The sequence below is a fragment of the Osmia lignaria genome, chromosome 3 (assembly GCF_051020975.1).
Source record: "Osmia lignaria lignaria isolate PbOS001 chromosome 3, iyOsmLign1, whole genome shotgun sequence".
NCBI classification, from domain to species: Eukaryota; Metazoa; Arthropoda; class Insecta; order Hymenoptera; family Megachilidae; genus Osmia; species Osmia lignaria.
The window spans coordinates 5181407-5198715 of record NC_135034.1 but is presented as its reverse complement, the minus strand read 5'-3'; the positions used below and the strand labels follow the sequence as shown (position 1 = coordinate 5198715).

The window sequence follows — 17309 nt, the reverse complement described above, 5'->3', positions numbered from 1 at the left end:
GAGAGAGAGAGGGGGAGAGAGAGAGAGTGCGCGCTGTGAAGCGGTATTGAGAGGGCTGGCGTGCCCCATGTTGTGAGCGTCTGAAGACTGCCGGGGGCAGAAGTGAAAGGGTGGGAGGGAGGGAAGGGTAAGGGTGCCGCTGGTATGGAGTATGGAAGCGGCGGGGGCGGAGGCGGTGGAGGCCGTGGGGGTGTCCAACCACCCTCCGCAGGTGCGAGGGGTATGGCGAGCACAGACACTACTGATGCTGCGTGGCATAAACATGAACAAATGATCCTTATGGAATCCAGGCATAAGCAACAATGTAAGTATATTGCAGTACTATGATGACCTTTCTTCGGGCTTATGACTTTCTATGAGTTTCTTTCAAGAGTACAAGTGCTTCCTTAAACTGCATAATTAGATGCACTATTTCTGCAGTTTATTATCGACGTCGTACATAAAATAGGTATATAAGTTTTAATAGATCATGTATTAGATATATGAATTAATTTGGTGCTTTTTATTAATTACAATTTCAAATTTAAACATTTCCCGCGCTTTTATAAAAGTAACGCACCGGATTAATTTGTACACCTAATGTTATAGGAAAATTAGAGTTTGCTATAATAAATGTCTTAAGAAGGAGAATATCACTGATGTTTATTGTTGATCTGAAATTTTTTAGCAATTGATACATATATTTATGAATTACGTAAAAGCTTCCGTTCGAATTCATGATTTCTTGATATGATGTACTTAGTGATCGCTTTAATCTAGACGATGCTAACGTCATTTTGATAAATAGAAGTAAATAAAATACGATGAAATTCTCGTATATTATGAATCATACTTTCCTACAATTATTCTGTAATTTAATGTTGATTTATGATCATTTGGGTACATGTAACATTATAATTTAACATAATTATTTTATAAAATTGTTTATCACCGGTTTAATTCAATTTTCATTAAATATCTACATTTTATTTAAAAATTTGCATACAAATGAGCTTGCAAATTTATTAATTTATGAATAATTGGTTTACATTAATTTATGTAATCATGATAAATTATGTATTTGAGGATAGTAAAGTTATTTAAAATTGAAATTTATTTCCGCAGTACATATTTCGTTTTAGAAATGAAATTTCAAAAATAAAATATAATAGAATACAGGGTCTTGAGGGGTGCGATAAAAGATTAGATAAATATTTTTCGCGGTAAATAAATTTTTTTCAAAGCGTTATATTCGTAAGCAAGCTGGGAAAAGACTGACGCCACGAGGCTGTCTCGCTTCTTTTTATACAACCGAGGGCGATCACGTGATCGTGTTCTTTTGGCGGCAAACTTGAATAATTCGCTAAACGATACATCAGCAAACATTGATTAATTCAGGCAATATTAATCAATGAGATAATATTTTCAGTACATCAAATACATCATTTTACATAGAAAATAAAGTTTACTTATAAAGCTGGAAATTAAAATCTTTCATACGTGTATACACTTTTAATGTAACGTATTTGAGAAAAAATAATAAATATATCACGAAAGGGAGAAAGTTGAATTTGCAAGTGGCGAAAGAACACGCTGGCAATAGTATAGTAGGATCCATTTTTGGACTGATGCCTGATCGGCGACTCTCGAAAAATTCAAAGACTTTAGACTGCACCGTTCGGTCGGCTACTGACTGATATGTATTTTAGACTTGGCACTCTGTCCCTTTAGCATCATCTCTTTTGTCTTTCTCTTCCTTCTAATTTCATTTTGTATATCTCGGTTAAAGAACCGACCAGTGGCAAACGGTTGAACTTGCGGGAAGAGGAAACAATCCTTCTTTTTCTCAAACCGTTTGGTATATGCCAAATATACATTTATCTTTTTATCTACTTTTTCTATCAGTCTTTGCCTGAACAAAATCCTTCCATATCTAAACGAATAGGACATCTACTTATATCTTACCATCCATAAGTATCCAGACATTTATAAAATTTCTTTGTGTCTGAATATTTGAAACCTCGATTCATCTGCCCAGAGAATTTTCTTTTACTCTATCGATCAATTTTCTAAGTTTTAATAGCGGTTTCTTCGATGCTACACATCCCCAACAGATACCGGTGCGAATCTAACCATTTATGTAACCATCATGGTCATTCAAGTTTTCAAAGGGAACTGATTAAAAGTGAATAAAATTGTGGTTGCAGATTTTTGTACGTGAAAGGCTTCTATAATTCTTCTAAAATACAATTGGGATAAAAAAAAGTTACATGTGACTCCTTATAACCCTAATTCATTTAATTTTAATAATTTATATGATAAATTTATTTGAGACCATGATGTGTTTAGAGAAGTATAAAATATTTAGGGGATGATTAAAATGATTGGATAATGACGAAAAGTTAGTAATGTCCTGATACTTATGGACGGCAGTGTAAATCCACCTTCATTCTGTCGACGCAACTCGCGCCGGCATAGAAGACAGACAAGCCAGCCAGTCGGTCGGTCGGTGGTGGTTCCTCCACCCCCGTGCGACACGATCAATACGCGACTCTCCTCTTTTGCTATCGCACTTACCCCCGATCTCATTCACACAGAGGATGTGCGCACTCGCGCACCAACTTTCTCGTTTCCTCTCTCCTCGTGCGCCAGCACGTTGTGTACAGCCGACAGCCAGATCGGCTTTCCCCGTGGTCGGTAACGGTAGCAGCAAGAACGAGCAACACCGTACTACATAGTGGAATATTTCCATTGAAAAATTACAATTTCAAATATATAAGTTTAAATAAGGTACGGGCCCAGTGATTGGACGAGTACGATTGATTGGACAGACCCGGTTACTAGACGCTTTCCGATTGGTCAAGAGCGTTTAATTATTAGAACTGTTCAAACACTTGTAATGTCCCACCAGTCGGCCCGATACTTTGCTATCAAATACAATGCATTCTTGAAATAACAAAGAATACCTACGAAATTATGGAGAAGAAGCGACATTTTCTAATGAAACGTTTCGTAGGATGCACGTGAGTGCACGTTGTGTAAAATGCAGATTGCGATCATGGGGGTGGTAACCTGATGATTGCCGGGCGCTAAATTCAAATTGAGTTACGTCAGCAAGAGTTATTAACCTGAATTTAAACGTATCACTTTTACCTAAATCAAACAGTTTCATATATTGGAAAAATCATTTTCAAAGGAACAGTGGAAAATTTAGAAAATGAAAATAATATAAGATAGAAAATTAAAATTCAGGCTCTCTCCATGCTCTGCGACGATTACGGTGACTACTATTTGTCTTAAAATTGAAATCGTATTTCGTAGTAAACGAATATTTTTGATAAGAACACGAATTCATACGAATTCTACACGATTACAAATTTATCCATTTAACGGAGAAATATGGGATCTTGCGCAAACATACATAGCTTTCATTCAAGAATGCTTACTGTGAAACGGTGCGCTAACGATGCAATTATCTGTGCAGCGGTACCGTTTCCGTAGTTTATTTCAATACAGGAAACTTATTGTTTCTTATGATAGTATTACGGTATAACTTTATAACCACTGTGCTCACTGTAATACTATGCCATACGATTTCAATTCATCGTAATTGTGACTCACTAATTTATGCTACAACCGTATTATTTAAATCTTATCCTTTACAATTAGAAGCACTTTATATTAAAAACAAAATATACAGGGTGTTCGCTGCAACTAGACCAAGCTATAGTTTCAAAGGTGTTGAAGATAGACAAAAATTTAATTAGAAACTGTGTTGGATTTTACTGAAAAACTATATCCATGAAAATATCTATTTATATACATAATCGTGTACGTAATATCATACGATTTGTACGTACATAAGATCCTAGATAATTTTAACCCTTCACTTATAATGGTACTTCAACTAAAATTAGACACTATGCTCCTATTATTGTTATTACTATCACAGTTACGTTTCGAACGTAAAATCTTGATTGTTGAGTACGTTCGAACAAATGAGTCAGTATTATGATAATTCGTTTAGTTAAAGGATGAAATATTTTTCTAATCTCTTCTTTCAACAATGTTATTACTGTCGCGTTATTTACCGAAGAAACGTGTATCATTTCTGTAAATTTGTGCCCACCCACAATGTGCAGTTTGCGTTGAAATCTCCGGCAACGAAAGGATTAATACGAACCACTGTAGGTCAAAGGTAGCACGTGTTCCCTTGACACTCGTAGCAAGCAGTCAGTAACAGAGCTCGATTCAACCTTTACCCAGCGATTCTCAACACGTGGAGCCGTGTTTAAATATTTCGCGATTATTAATTAAGACACCAATTAAAGCTGCCCAATGAAATACGTAATTACATTGTTCGCAGTGTTTTGTTAGATCTCTCGTAAAACCGATGGTCGACTTCGATATATGGAAACTCTGATATACATATAATTTCATGACAGAAAAGTATGATAAAATTGTACTTCTGACACGTCAATTTGAAGCTTAAGCTTCGAAGAAATTGACTGTGTAAAGACATCATCAATATTCTTAACAGAAAATTACTGGTTGTCAGTTGCAGCAGACGATGCTATTATAGGGTAACTTGTACGGTTGTTGACTCTTATGTAATGATCAATGCTTTTTCTAAAAAAAAAAGTAGAAAATATACGTAATAAACTATAATTCTATTTAGAATTATACCGTGTAAAATTTAGACAATGAAAGTAATATGAAGTACAGAATTAAATTAGAATTGTGGGTTTCTCCGTGGTCCGCCGTCTTGAGAGTCTCTCCATGGTCCGCAGTCCAAGGGTTAAGAAACGCATTGTATTATATTTCTTACTTTTTTATCAAAAGGTTCAACAACTGCACACTTTACCCTACTAATATATCAACCATCTAGTTTTAAAACGTAGGATTTCTAAGACAATTTCATAACATAAAAGTACAGCTAGATAATACTTACGATACATCAATTTGAAACTTAAGATAAATTGAAAATATCTACATAAAAGTTTATTAACTTTTTATATATTTTATTAACCATATATATTATTTATAACACAGTGTTTAAAAATTATATCAATGAGTTGAAATGAGCCGGGTGGTCCTTTTAGGTAGACAGAACCTTTGGTGCTCGTAGTGTTTTAACGGGTTAAGAACTGCCATGCAGTGTACTTACATTCACAAATGCTCTCTAGGGGCAGTTTTAGAGAATGGTCGTATATGGGTGAAAGTCAGTCTATATCAAGAAACATGAATGAAGCAGAATGCGTGCTGGTTATCGCACGACCTGTGTCAGTCTTCGTGACCCCGTTGCGTGGATTCTCAATCAATCGTAACATTGTGCATACATACGTGCTGCGTGTAACCGTGATTAAACCACTTTTAAGCAGATTCATATCTTTTTTTTTTTTCCTTTTCCTTTGTATTTCAATACAAGCACTTTACGTTCAAACGAAGCGTTTCAGTCTCGTGTGATCTTTTACTAATTATATACCTGATTTCTAATAAAATGATTCTTTGACGACCAATCAGTATTGTATTATGATCATTAATAAAACCCTTGCGGAATCAATTATTTCAAACTCTAAGCTTTAAATTGATCCATCATAAGTATTACTTTTAGATACTTTTATGTCATGAAATGGTGTTAGATTTTTGATATTTTATTCAAAATTTAATACTTATTATTTCCTGTTCGCTAGCTATATTTTAATAATAATTTCATGTTGTTTAATTTTCAGTAGGTGGGAGAGCGGGTACGGGTGGAGGCGGGGGTGGCGGTGGTGGCGCACCCCTATACGGTCGTCTGGTAGCGGAGGAACCCTTGCCCCCTACGGTATGTGGGGGTGCCGGTGCCGGTGGTGGTACCGGCGGGGTTCCGCAAGAAACCCCTGCGGATATTCACGCCATGCAAGCCAGGATACCCCATAGGTTTCGTGATCCAGCTACGGCACCCCTTAGGAAACTCAGCGTCGATCTTATCAAAACTTACAAGCACATCAACGAGGTAACAAGATGTTTTAGATTTTTCATTTTTCATCACTTGGAACCCTCGACTATTGTATTAGAAATACGTTTAAAGACGTCGGTTGATTGCCATTCTAATCACATTGACGTCAATGTGAACAAAACTATGGAAACGTATTTATTAGAAATATTTATTGTTATCGCTCGTCATTCATTTCTTGTCAATATACGCGCGGCCTGATTCTTATTTCCTTGAATTTTCTTATATAGATTCGAGTATTATACTCGGAGGTTTGCGTGGATGATCGTACGTACATATTTGCGTATCTTATGATTTCTTTTTTTCTACAACCAACTGTTCGTTTGGTATCTTGTTAATTTCTCAAATCAAAACTGCCTTCAATTCTTTTCATCTTTAGGCTTTTATCGCTTACCGTGTATTCGTCTTTTGTTATCTTGAAACTGTGGCACAATCATCTCTTTTTTTCTTTATATATATGTATATTCATATTTTATCTTTTTCCACAGGTTTATTATGCTAAGAAAAAGAGAAGGGCGCAACAGATGCAAGGAGAAGACGGTTCCCATAAAAAAGAAAGAAAATTGTACAATGATGGCTGGGATGATGATAATCATGATTATATTATCAAGAATGGGGAAAAGTTCCTCGATCGCTATGAGATCGATTCGTTAATAGGTAAACAAAAATAGTATTTGTGCGAGTAACAGTAAAAAAGTGCGGTCAAAGATTATAGCTTTAAAGCAATTGTTATATGGTCAAGTGCTATACAATATATTCATGTTTCATAGGTAAAGGCAGTTTTGGCCAAGTAGTAAAAGCGTTTGATCATGAAGAACAAACGCAAGTGGCAATAAAAATTATCAAGAACAAAAAACCTTTTCTAAATCAAGCGCAAATTGAAGTGAGGCTATTGGAAATGATGAACAGGGCGGATACCGACAACAAATATTATATAGGTTGATTTTATGTTTCATTTATTCTAAAATTAATAACATTTTAATAGAAACAATTCTAACATCTTAACTTTGAAATTACAGTTAAGCTAAAGAGGCATTTTATGTGGCGAAATCACTTATGTTTGGTATTCGAACTATTATCATATAACCTATATGATCTACTTAGAAATACAAATTTTCGAGGAGTATCGTTGAACTTAACAAGGAAATTTGCACAACAACTGTGTACTGCCCTTTTGTTCCTGTCTACACCGGAATTGAACATCATTCACTGTGATCTGAAACCCGAAAACATACTTTTGTGCAATCCCAAGCGAAGTGCGATAAAAATAGTGGACTTTGGTAGTTCGTGTCAACTTGGACAGAGGGTAAGAGTTAAAATAATATTTCAAATTAATTGTATCATACAATTTTCAGACGGATTGAGATTATGGGTAAATGTACAAACTAACAATCTTATTAATATTTCTAGATATACCAATATATTCAATCCAGGTTTTACCGATCACCCGAAGTCTTATTAGGAATACCTTACGACCTTGCGATAGACATGTGGAGTCTAGGATGTATTTTAGTTGAAATGCATACGGGAGAACCTCTGTTCAGTGGGGCCAATGAGGTAACTATAGAAGCCAATGGTTGTACGATCGATATTTAAAAATAATTTTTATTCGTTGTTTAATGCGTTTTCGTGTTTTCTAGGTCGATCAAATGAATAAAATTGTAGAAGTACTAGGAATGCCACCGAAGCATATATTGGACCAAGCGCACAAAGCGCGGAAATACTTTGACAAAGTCCCCACGGATGGCTCGTATGTGCTGAAAAAATCCAAGGATGGTAAAAAGTACAAACCTCCTGGCACAAGACGCTTACACGATATCTTAGGTGTCGAAAGCGGAGGCCCTGGTGGTAGAAGGATAGGTGAACCTGGTCATTCAGTTTCTGATTACCTCAAATTTAAAGACTTAATCCTGCGGATGCTGGATTTCGATCCGAAAACAAGAGTGACGCCGTATTACGCACTTCAGCACAATTTCTTTAAGCGAACAGCCGACGAGGGGACCAATACGAATATCGCTGCTGCCAACAGTGCTAACACAAGCCCGGCAGTGGTATCAATGAGCCAAGATCATGGTAAGTTATCAAATTTTTTTTAACATTTATATAAAGCATAATCTTTTTTTTTCGCTTTCTGATTTTTACACGCGCGATTAAATAAATCTGGGATTTTTATTCATAGTCTCAAAATATATGTATATATTATAGACGTTTTATTTGAATAATAACATTTTTAAGCGCTTATACTTTAAATTGTGTGCCATATTGATTAAAAGTTTCTTCGATAACAAATTTTATAATTAATACATGATGCGTCAGAAGTATAATATCGGAAATTAATTTCTTTTATATCAAAACAAATTTTAAATGTTATTATACTTATGTTTATAGACAGAAAAAGGCGCATGCATCCTTTACAGTGTAAAGTATGCAATAACTGTACTGACCACATGAATATATCACTTAATTTTATTTATTCTACATCAATTATATATAATTATTATTCTCTCGTATAATCACATGTCAAATTTATCTTATTTTGTTATCTAAAAGGTTAAAATGAATTTGAAAAATGTTAATCGTTGTTTTCACTTGCTTTATTGTAACGTTTTCTCTCACATATTTAAATTGAGGCAAAATAAAAAGAATGCAATACGTAATTCAAAATCTCTGATTTAATATCAAGTTAAAATTAAAATCAAATCTTTGTTAACATAAACGGCATACACAATGAACTATCGAATTAAAATAATATACATTGGCATAATTAGGTAAAAGAAAATGTGGACTGGCCCCTTCACTATTCTAAAATCCATTCGTAAAATCTTATCTTAAGAAAAAAAAAATTATAAATAAATTATTGTTAGTACAGCTAAGGGACATGGTCCACCCTAGAAGGAAACCCTAGTTATGCCAATAGTAATCCAATGATTTGCATTGAACTTTTTAAAGAATTGCTTCATTGCATTGAAGATTTAGGCAGGCTTTAATTTGTGCAGAAAATAAGAAATTGACCTATACTATAATATAGATAGTAAATTGGCAATTACATTTATAAAAGATTGTTTCAGTTACATAATAAGTGAAGTTTTATTAATCACAATTCTTCTTTAATAAAACTTAACATCTTTCTTTTTTGTTAGAAAAAAGAAATAGAAGCAAATTAATATAATTTTTTTACCGGTATCTTTTTATTTTCTGCGCAAACTAAACGATACTTGTTGTTGCCCGTAGATATGATGGGGGGACAGTACGTGGCTCGATGACTGTCGTATCCGCGGGGCGGCGACGACCTGTCCTAGGCCCCAACCCTAATCTTACTTACTAACATAAGTAAGTTCTGTCTAACAAACAATCCTACAAGCTAAAAGACTAACAATGTCCCTGATAATCATATCCTGGCCTCGGATGTAACATACGAAGCTTTGCTTGCTTGAAACGAAAGAAACTCAGACTTTCGGTTCTTCAAACGAGACACGGATTCATGTTAATTGCCCGTGTGCTCCTCTAACATCTTGTATCTGTCATATGATTACTACTAGACTAGTTATCTAAGAATGTCCGTCGATATGACGGTGCTATAATTAGACATTACAAAGCAGAAATATCAAATATTATAGCAGGAATACGTTCTTGTATCACATCATAATCTATATAATAAACATCTAGTACATACATGCATTCAACTGATCATTTGCATTCACAAGAACACGTATTCTTGCCAGAAATATTTGAATTGTATATCTGTATGTTCATCATTTTTTTTTCTTTTTTTTTTTTTTCTTTTTATTCTGTAGAGTGACTACTTCGTTGTCTTGTCATTTATTTCGTGCATGCGTCAATTGCTTGCATACAACACGTTTCGGGGTGCATCTTCGTCATATGATATGCAAGACGTTCAAATTTTGTCCTTACAGCGAATATTTCATCCTTTGTTTCGTGTTTCATCTTTTCGAATGTCTTATTTTCTACCTTTGTACAAGCGAATGTACGACCAAATCACAGTTTTGTATACATATACAAGGTGTCCCGAAGAATATGATAAGAGATCTTATAATGCAAAGCAAGACGATTTTGAAGGGTAATTGAGGAAAACAGATAAGTGTGCATGGAGAAAATTGAATCATTTATAGACTATCGTACGTTGTAATCGTGGTGTATCCTTACGATTAGCATGCATATCCCAAATTGTACATACATCGTTTTATTTAAGATTTCATTAATATTATTATTAAAGATGCAACTTTCACATCCTAATATTCCAAAAGGATAATGATGAAAGTGATTATATTTTAAGGGTAAACGTATTTATATAGCAGGTTTTATCTACTTATCCTGAATTAAGTTACATATATTAATATTTTTAAACATATTTTATTAACAGTCAGCATGTTATTATGAAAAAATTCTACAATTCGTAGATCTTACCAAAAGATTTATATGAATCTTTTTACTTAATTTTATAGTTAGTTTACTTAATTTGAGAGGGAAATTTATTTGTAATATAAAAATTAAAAAATTAATGTTTCATATGTATGAAATATTAAAATGTACAAACATGTTAATGTATAGTTACGGAAATAAGTTTAAAAAATATAGATTTATTAAGTAATTCACTTATTGAACTTTATAAATTGTGCACATTTTTACCTTATTTTCATAAACAAAGAATTTCTTACTTAAGGATTATAAATGATAAGCGTAATATTATTTAATATATTGATTAATATTATTATCGAAAATGATAAACAAAGGACGAAATAAACACCTTTTAAAACAAGCAATCTAAAATTGGAGAAATATAAAAATCTCTATACATCTCACAGATTGAAAGATTTTTAATTTTCTTATTCATGGGTACAATACCATTAACGGGACACCCTGTACATACACGTTATTAATACTTAAATGAAATTTTTTTATTGTTATACAGATAGTTCCATAGATAAAAAGTTAAGTTTTTTCGTAAATAAATATCCAGTAAAGAATTGTTATAACTGTAACTTATTTTTACTCATGAGATTTATTAGATTTTTATATCTCTACTTTTAAAGCCTTTGTTATTTCTTTTCCTTGCATAAACCTTACACTTATGAACTTTAGAAAATCAAAGCTCTTTACATCTTGAAAATGTCCTTTATGGATATTTCTAGTTATTTTCAGGTTGAATTACTTTGTAATAAGAATATGAAGTTGTATTTAATTGTCCAAAAACGTCCATTGATATTGTTTAGCATATATTTAAAGCATGATAATATTTAATAAGAAGATAAAGGTTTTAAAAGAGATGCACTCTTCAAAATCGTCTTTCAAATTTAACGATAATTTTACATGCATGAATTATAATTTCTATGAAACGTACTATTTTATACATTAAATTAACAAGATTATAGTTCACTAAGATTCTCATTTAAACTTTCAGTTATCCCAGTAGAAAGAAAGAAACAATTATAATTATTGCTTAGATATTAGTATTGTATTGTCCAATGTGTAAGTTTCATACATAGAGTGTTTCATGAAAGATGTATAACATGAATATAACAAATTCTTTTCGACAGAAGAAATTGAATAGTATTTTACCATTTTACACATAAGGGGGTTTCCAGCATTCCTGGAAGTCGAGAATACCCTTCAGAATAAACTTGGAAATTGAAAAATGGCAAAGGACTGTAAAATTTCTTTTACTATGAAGAATTTTCAGTTTCTAGGATGTGCATCTTTTTTGAAACATCCCTCATAAAGATAGTAAGAATAAATGAAAGATAAAGAAACGTAACGTTAAGCAGCTCAAGGCCTGGAATGTGTACCCGTAGTACTTTGGAATTGTTTATTTTAATTTTCCCATAGTGACATTCTATCGTAAAAGCTAGTGTAATTCATTGGATGATCTATTTTTCTTTGCATTAGTGTAAAAATTATTATATCTATGGATATGTATCAATCTAATGTTTTGTTCTCTTGGTGTCCCAGGACTGGTAACCATGTCAGGACAGGGAAGCAGCAACAGTGGCAATTCGATGCAAGTATCAAGTCTCCTTGGTGGCTATCAGCCGATGGAGTGCGAGTCATCGCCTCGTCATCTGGGTAATCGACGCGGGGTGACAGCAAGCTATCCGTCAACTTCGGCCACTGGGGTGCCTGCATCCGGGCCGATGTCCATGCAATCTGTAGACAGCTCCCTGAAACAAAGCTCTCTTGGATCGTATAATAGCCTAATTCTCCCTGGTATATCCCATCTGCCTGCTATGATGACCTCGCCGATGATTCAGCAGCAGAATTTCTATAATTACGGTTATCCGACGACTGACGCGCACGGAATAGTCAGGCAACCGTCAACAGTTTCAACTGGTAAACAGAGAGATCCGGAAAGGGAAGACAGTCCTATGGTCGGAGTATGCGTCCAGCAAAGTCCAGTTGTTATTCACTGAATAGCAAGCAGAAATAATAAAAGGAAATGAAAATGAAAGGAAACTACGACGACGGTCGATGATAATTAAAACACTGTCGCCGCAATCGCGCGGTACCGTCAGAAAAAAATATATATATTAGGTGATTATACATACTGTATATATACAAAGTTCACGACGATACCGCAAATGTTTATGAGAAGAGAAGAAAAAAATGAAGGAGGGAAACAAGAACGGGCAGTCGAAATCCTTCCCCGTTGTCTTACTTTACATTTCGTCGTGGTCAGCTGTGAGGAGTGACACAAGTTTTAAGAACAAAAAAGTTAGTAACTGATTCCATTCTTAAGGAAAGGTTCGATTGAACAACGAGGAAATGTAAAGGAAGACCACGAGGGAAGTCTCCACTTTTCCGTCAATTCTTTCCTTTCCCTTCTTAGTTTTTTATTTGTCTATCATAAGAAGCCGACTGGTCTTACATTGGGCACGGATACACCGCGTCCGGCACAGAAGCTTATGATACTTTGCTTATGTGCACGGACAGACAAAAAAAAAAATAAAAATGGTCTAGTGAGGATGAACCCAGCTGGCCTCTCGGGTCCTGCCCGATTCTGCAAACACTCCAAAAAGAAAAAACTGAAAAAGAAACGTTTTTAGTCGCGTGCAACGTCGTTAAACAAATTTTGGCACCCAAAAACAAACTGTGTGGCCTAGAGAGCGAAAAAGTGATAATTATTATTATTATTATTATTATTATGAATTATTATTATTATTATTATTATTAAAATGCATAAAACAGGAGAGGGGATTTAAAAAAACATGAAGTAAGAATTACCAGTGTAAGCATATACTCCAATAGAGTTTTATACACAATGTCACGAATGTAAACGGTTTTTAGCAAGTAATTGCTAGCAAACAGCCGCGTCAAATGCTAGTTATTTGTACAATATATATAGATAATTGATAAGAGTGCAGCTTTAGGATTTAGCTTATAAGTGTGAAAGAAAGAAAGAAAGAAAGAAAGAAAGAGAGAAAGAAAGAAAGAAAGAAAGAAAGAAAGAAAGAGAACACTTGACATTGTAAACTCGACTCGTTTATTTACTTTGATGAATAGAAAAAAAAGAAAAATGAATAAAATCACGGGGGGGGGGACGTTGCAAACGTCAGTTTGTTACCGACAAAAAAAATGGACTTTAAACAAACGAGGTTTGCATGATTTAACAACAATACATATTTATACAGAAAAAAAAACACAGTAATAAGAAAGTTAAAGAAGCAGTATACACGTAAGATCGATCAAGAATGATATAATCATACAAAAAAAAACCTAGATACTTTATAATAACGCGCGTAAACTCATATACATATGTTTCCAATGGCAGTCGTAATTGATTTTTGCCGTTTCAATTGAAATAATTGTAGCGTTATTTATATTATATTATTATATCGTTTTCTGGCATTCTCTGTTTTCTCCAATCTTGTCTACCGATTATTATTGAAACATAACTTTTCTAAAAACCATATCTTTTCTCATTTCTTTCATTTCTTCGGTTGTAAAGTATATACGACTCGATACAGAAATGTTTAATGCCAGAAGGCGAACTAATTAAATAAATTGTGTCAATAATGGATAAGATTAATATAAAAACGAGATACACGACGAACAATGTAAAATTTCGATACTTATTAATAACATATTACCTGCTGCAACAGATCAGTGATTCTTGATACAATATACTTTGCATGTTTCTGGATTCTTTGTTGTGACGTATACAGGTTGATATTTTTAAACAAATTATTTTACTATATTTTATTGACCGTTTTGTATTATTTTATATATAGAAACGAAACGCTACGAAATATAGATTCGAATCATACTTGATAAATATATATATATATTTAAATATATATATATTTTATTGTACTCACTCGAAGCATGCGACAGTATGATTTTTAACAATGAATTTTTTAATAATCTATTTTTAAAATGGCATCGTTTCATTTTTCCTCATGTGCTGTTGTAATTTACATCGAAATGGTTCAATTCCAAAAGAAAAACCAATGCGAGAATATTAAGGATTTTTTTCTCGAGGAATTTATTCCGCTCTGTTATAAACTCGAGAAAAAATTTCAAATTTTCTATTGACTGCCTTAGTTTTGTTCGCTATAGGAATGAAAATGTGAACGGAAAAAAAACGATTCTTTTACAAATAATAACGGACTCGTTAGGATTTTGCATTTTTAAAACATCATCCGCAATGCGAAATATTTGCAGATAAACTTAAACGATTCGCCAATACGATATTCGTTCGAACTCATATTAGATTTTCAAATAATAAAAAACTTATAAATATATATATATACATATTATATATATATATAGTATTTTTACTTTGCCCTAATGTGTATGACGATCATTGCTTATGTTACTTTAAAGAAAGAAAGAAAAGCGTAACAAGTTTCTTTTTGTTTTAAATGGAATAAATGGAGAAATGATAAACGTAATGGTGTATATTCGATCCAAAGTCGCAATTACTAACAACCATAAAGTCACTCGATTTCTGTAACAAAACAGATGCTTTATTTTTTAGTTAACTTTAATCCTGCGGAGTAAAAGAATTTAAAGTCTGTGCTGCAGTAATAATTTTAAAAAAAGACAAATTGTACAATTATATGAAAAATGTTAATTATGTTTTAATAGGTATAGGGAAACATATGCGAATAGTAAGGGTAAGCGAAAACCCTGTAACAGTTATTTTTTGTTTAAAAACATTTATAAGGAGACTTCGCTGCGATCTCCGCAGGGTTAAAAAGCATTGACCTTAGAGACGTATAATTTTTATTCTAAAAGAAAGATAAATAAAACATTGTTTGTCAGATTTGATCAGGACAGTTTCGCGATAAATTCTGACATTTCGATGATTTTGTTGAACGGCAGAAATCAGTACGCTCTATAAAAGTAGACAAAGTGTGTGATTAAAGTCACACGTGCCCTCTTCCGAATTCAGATTATCGTATGTTGTGCTCATTAGTCCTATAAAGAACTGAAACTTCTATTTTCATTTCTTTTTCTTTTCTATTTTTACTTGTATTTTGGTACGAGAAAGTTCGCTTTTGATAAAAATGTAGCGTAACTGAACCAAGTAGAAAATGAAAAATCCATTTAAATCTTGTTTGTGCACGAAGATTTAAACGGTCGACTTTTGGGCACAACGCGATTATGTTTTCAACGCATCATCGAAGCACTTTTCTTATTTGACGATCGTTGATATTTTCAACAAAACAATTAATATTACTTCATTTGTACGTATTGTATTATACACTTTTAGCTAATCATACCACAGTCGTTGCTTTTGAAAAAGGAAATTTTCGCTCGAAAATTGGAAAGGATGTTTTCTTTTTTTAAACGCAACCTCATCGTAGGAAACATCTATCGAAGAATAATACTCGGAAGAGCGGCGGTCGATTATTTAAAAAAAGAAACATAAATTGGTAATACAAGAAAAGTATAATATATCGAATAATGAAAAGGAAAACTTTTCGGTTAAGAAATGGAATTCGTAATTATACAGCAATAGATTAATTTCGAACGCGCCGATTGATTTTTCATACGAAACTTTTTTACAGAGAATACGTTTCGAGATATTTTCATATTTTTCCATTCACAATAATGTGTACACGTTTCTTCTAGTTTTTTGTATCCCGAGGAAATTTGTCCACTCAACAATTGTCGCAAAATGTAGAGTATTTATGCCAATTAGCAAACAACAGAGTTGTATACATTTACATAGTATAAGAACCGATCACGAATTGTGTTCCAAATAATTTCTTTGCATGTTTAAACTTTTTTAATAAAGTGTGTAAATTTATCAACAATTTCATATAAAAAGAACGAAAATAAAATCATATGTGTATTTCTTACGAAATGGAAAAGGAACCCTTTTCGAATTTAAAAAAGAAAAAAAAATAAGAGATTGATTTCATCGTCGTTATTACATTTTAAAAGAAACCTATAAATAATCTTCTTCTAGTATTTTTTTAAGCACACCGAAAAATTTACATCGCACTCCTATTTTTATTTTACAAATTTTTATTTCCAGTCGAATTCTTTGGAATACATCGTGACCGGATTAAAATAACATAAGTTTCCTAACGTCATGTGTAAAAACATTGTGTTCAGAAAATATACTATAATACGACTGATGATATGCCTGTTACGCGAGGTGCGAGCGTCTTTCGAGGAAAGAATGGTAAATAAAGAAGCGTGTCATTTCAATGTCTCGTTCGATGATCGCATACGCTGACCGACATAAAAATATAAGGAATGAATACAGAAAAAAAACTGAATTAAGAAAAACCGATTTATTAAGATGAAAAATTAACAAACCTCCATACAAGATGAAAAAAAAAGTTGTATCTACCCTGTAAACATTTTCATATTATATTATATTATATTATATATATATATATTATTATTGCTGCTATTATTATTATTATTAGCATTATTGTTTTGATTATTATTCATCTTGCAATTATTTTTTATTGTTATTATGATTATGATTAATATTTTTATTATTATTTTCATTATGATTATTACCACTGCTACTGCTACTCCTACTACTACTACCACTACTACTACTACTACTACTACTACTACTACTACTACTACTATTGCTACTACTACTACTACTACTATTACTACTACTACTACTACTACTACTACTATTACTACTACTACCACTACTACTACTACTACTACTACTACAATTATAATTATTACGGTTATTGCAATTATTGCGATTATTATTATTTTTTTTATTTTTATTTTTATTATCTATAATAATGTAATTGAAAATTTGAAGCGATATTACATAAGGTTAATAATAAACAAACGCATCTTCATTTTTGTAGTTACATTTTTGTTGACCTCC

The 17309-nt window shown here is 32.8% G+C and overlaps 1 protein-coding gene across 2 annotated transcripts; it reads left to right on the top strand.

Annotated features, from left to right (window-relative positions):
- Positions 1–133: 133 nt before the first annotated feature.
- On the top strand, positions 134–17041 carry mnb (minibrain). Of its 2 annotated transcripts, none has more exons than XM_034326842.2 (8): positions 134–304; positions 5712–5977; positions 6466–6634; positions 6748–6915; positions 6997–7283; positions 7388–7534; positions 7618–8050; positions 11945–17041. In XM_034326842.2, the coding sequence occupies exons 1-8, from the start codon at positions 145–147 to the stop codon at positions 12400–12402; spliced, it is 2088 nt and encodes a 695-aa protein (XP_034182733.1). In that variant the 5' UTR covers positions 134–144; the 3' UTR covers positions 12403–17041. The 2 variants fall into 2 exon arrangements, with proteins under 2 accessions (XP_034182733.1, XP_034182734.1); XM_034326843.2 differs by lacking the exon at positions 11945–17041 and adding an exon at positions 8366–8505.
- The last annotated feature ends 268 nt before the right edge of the window (positions 17042–17309 follow it).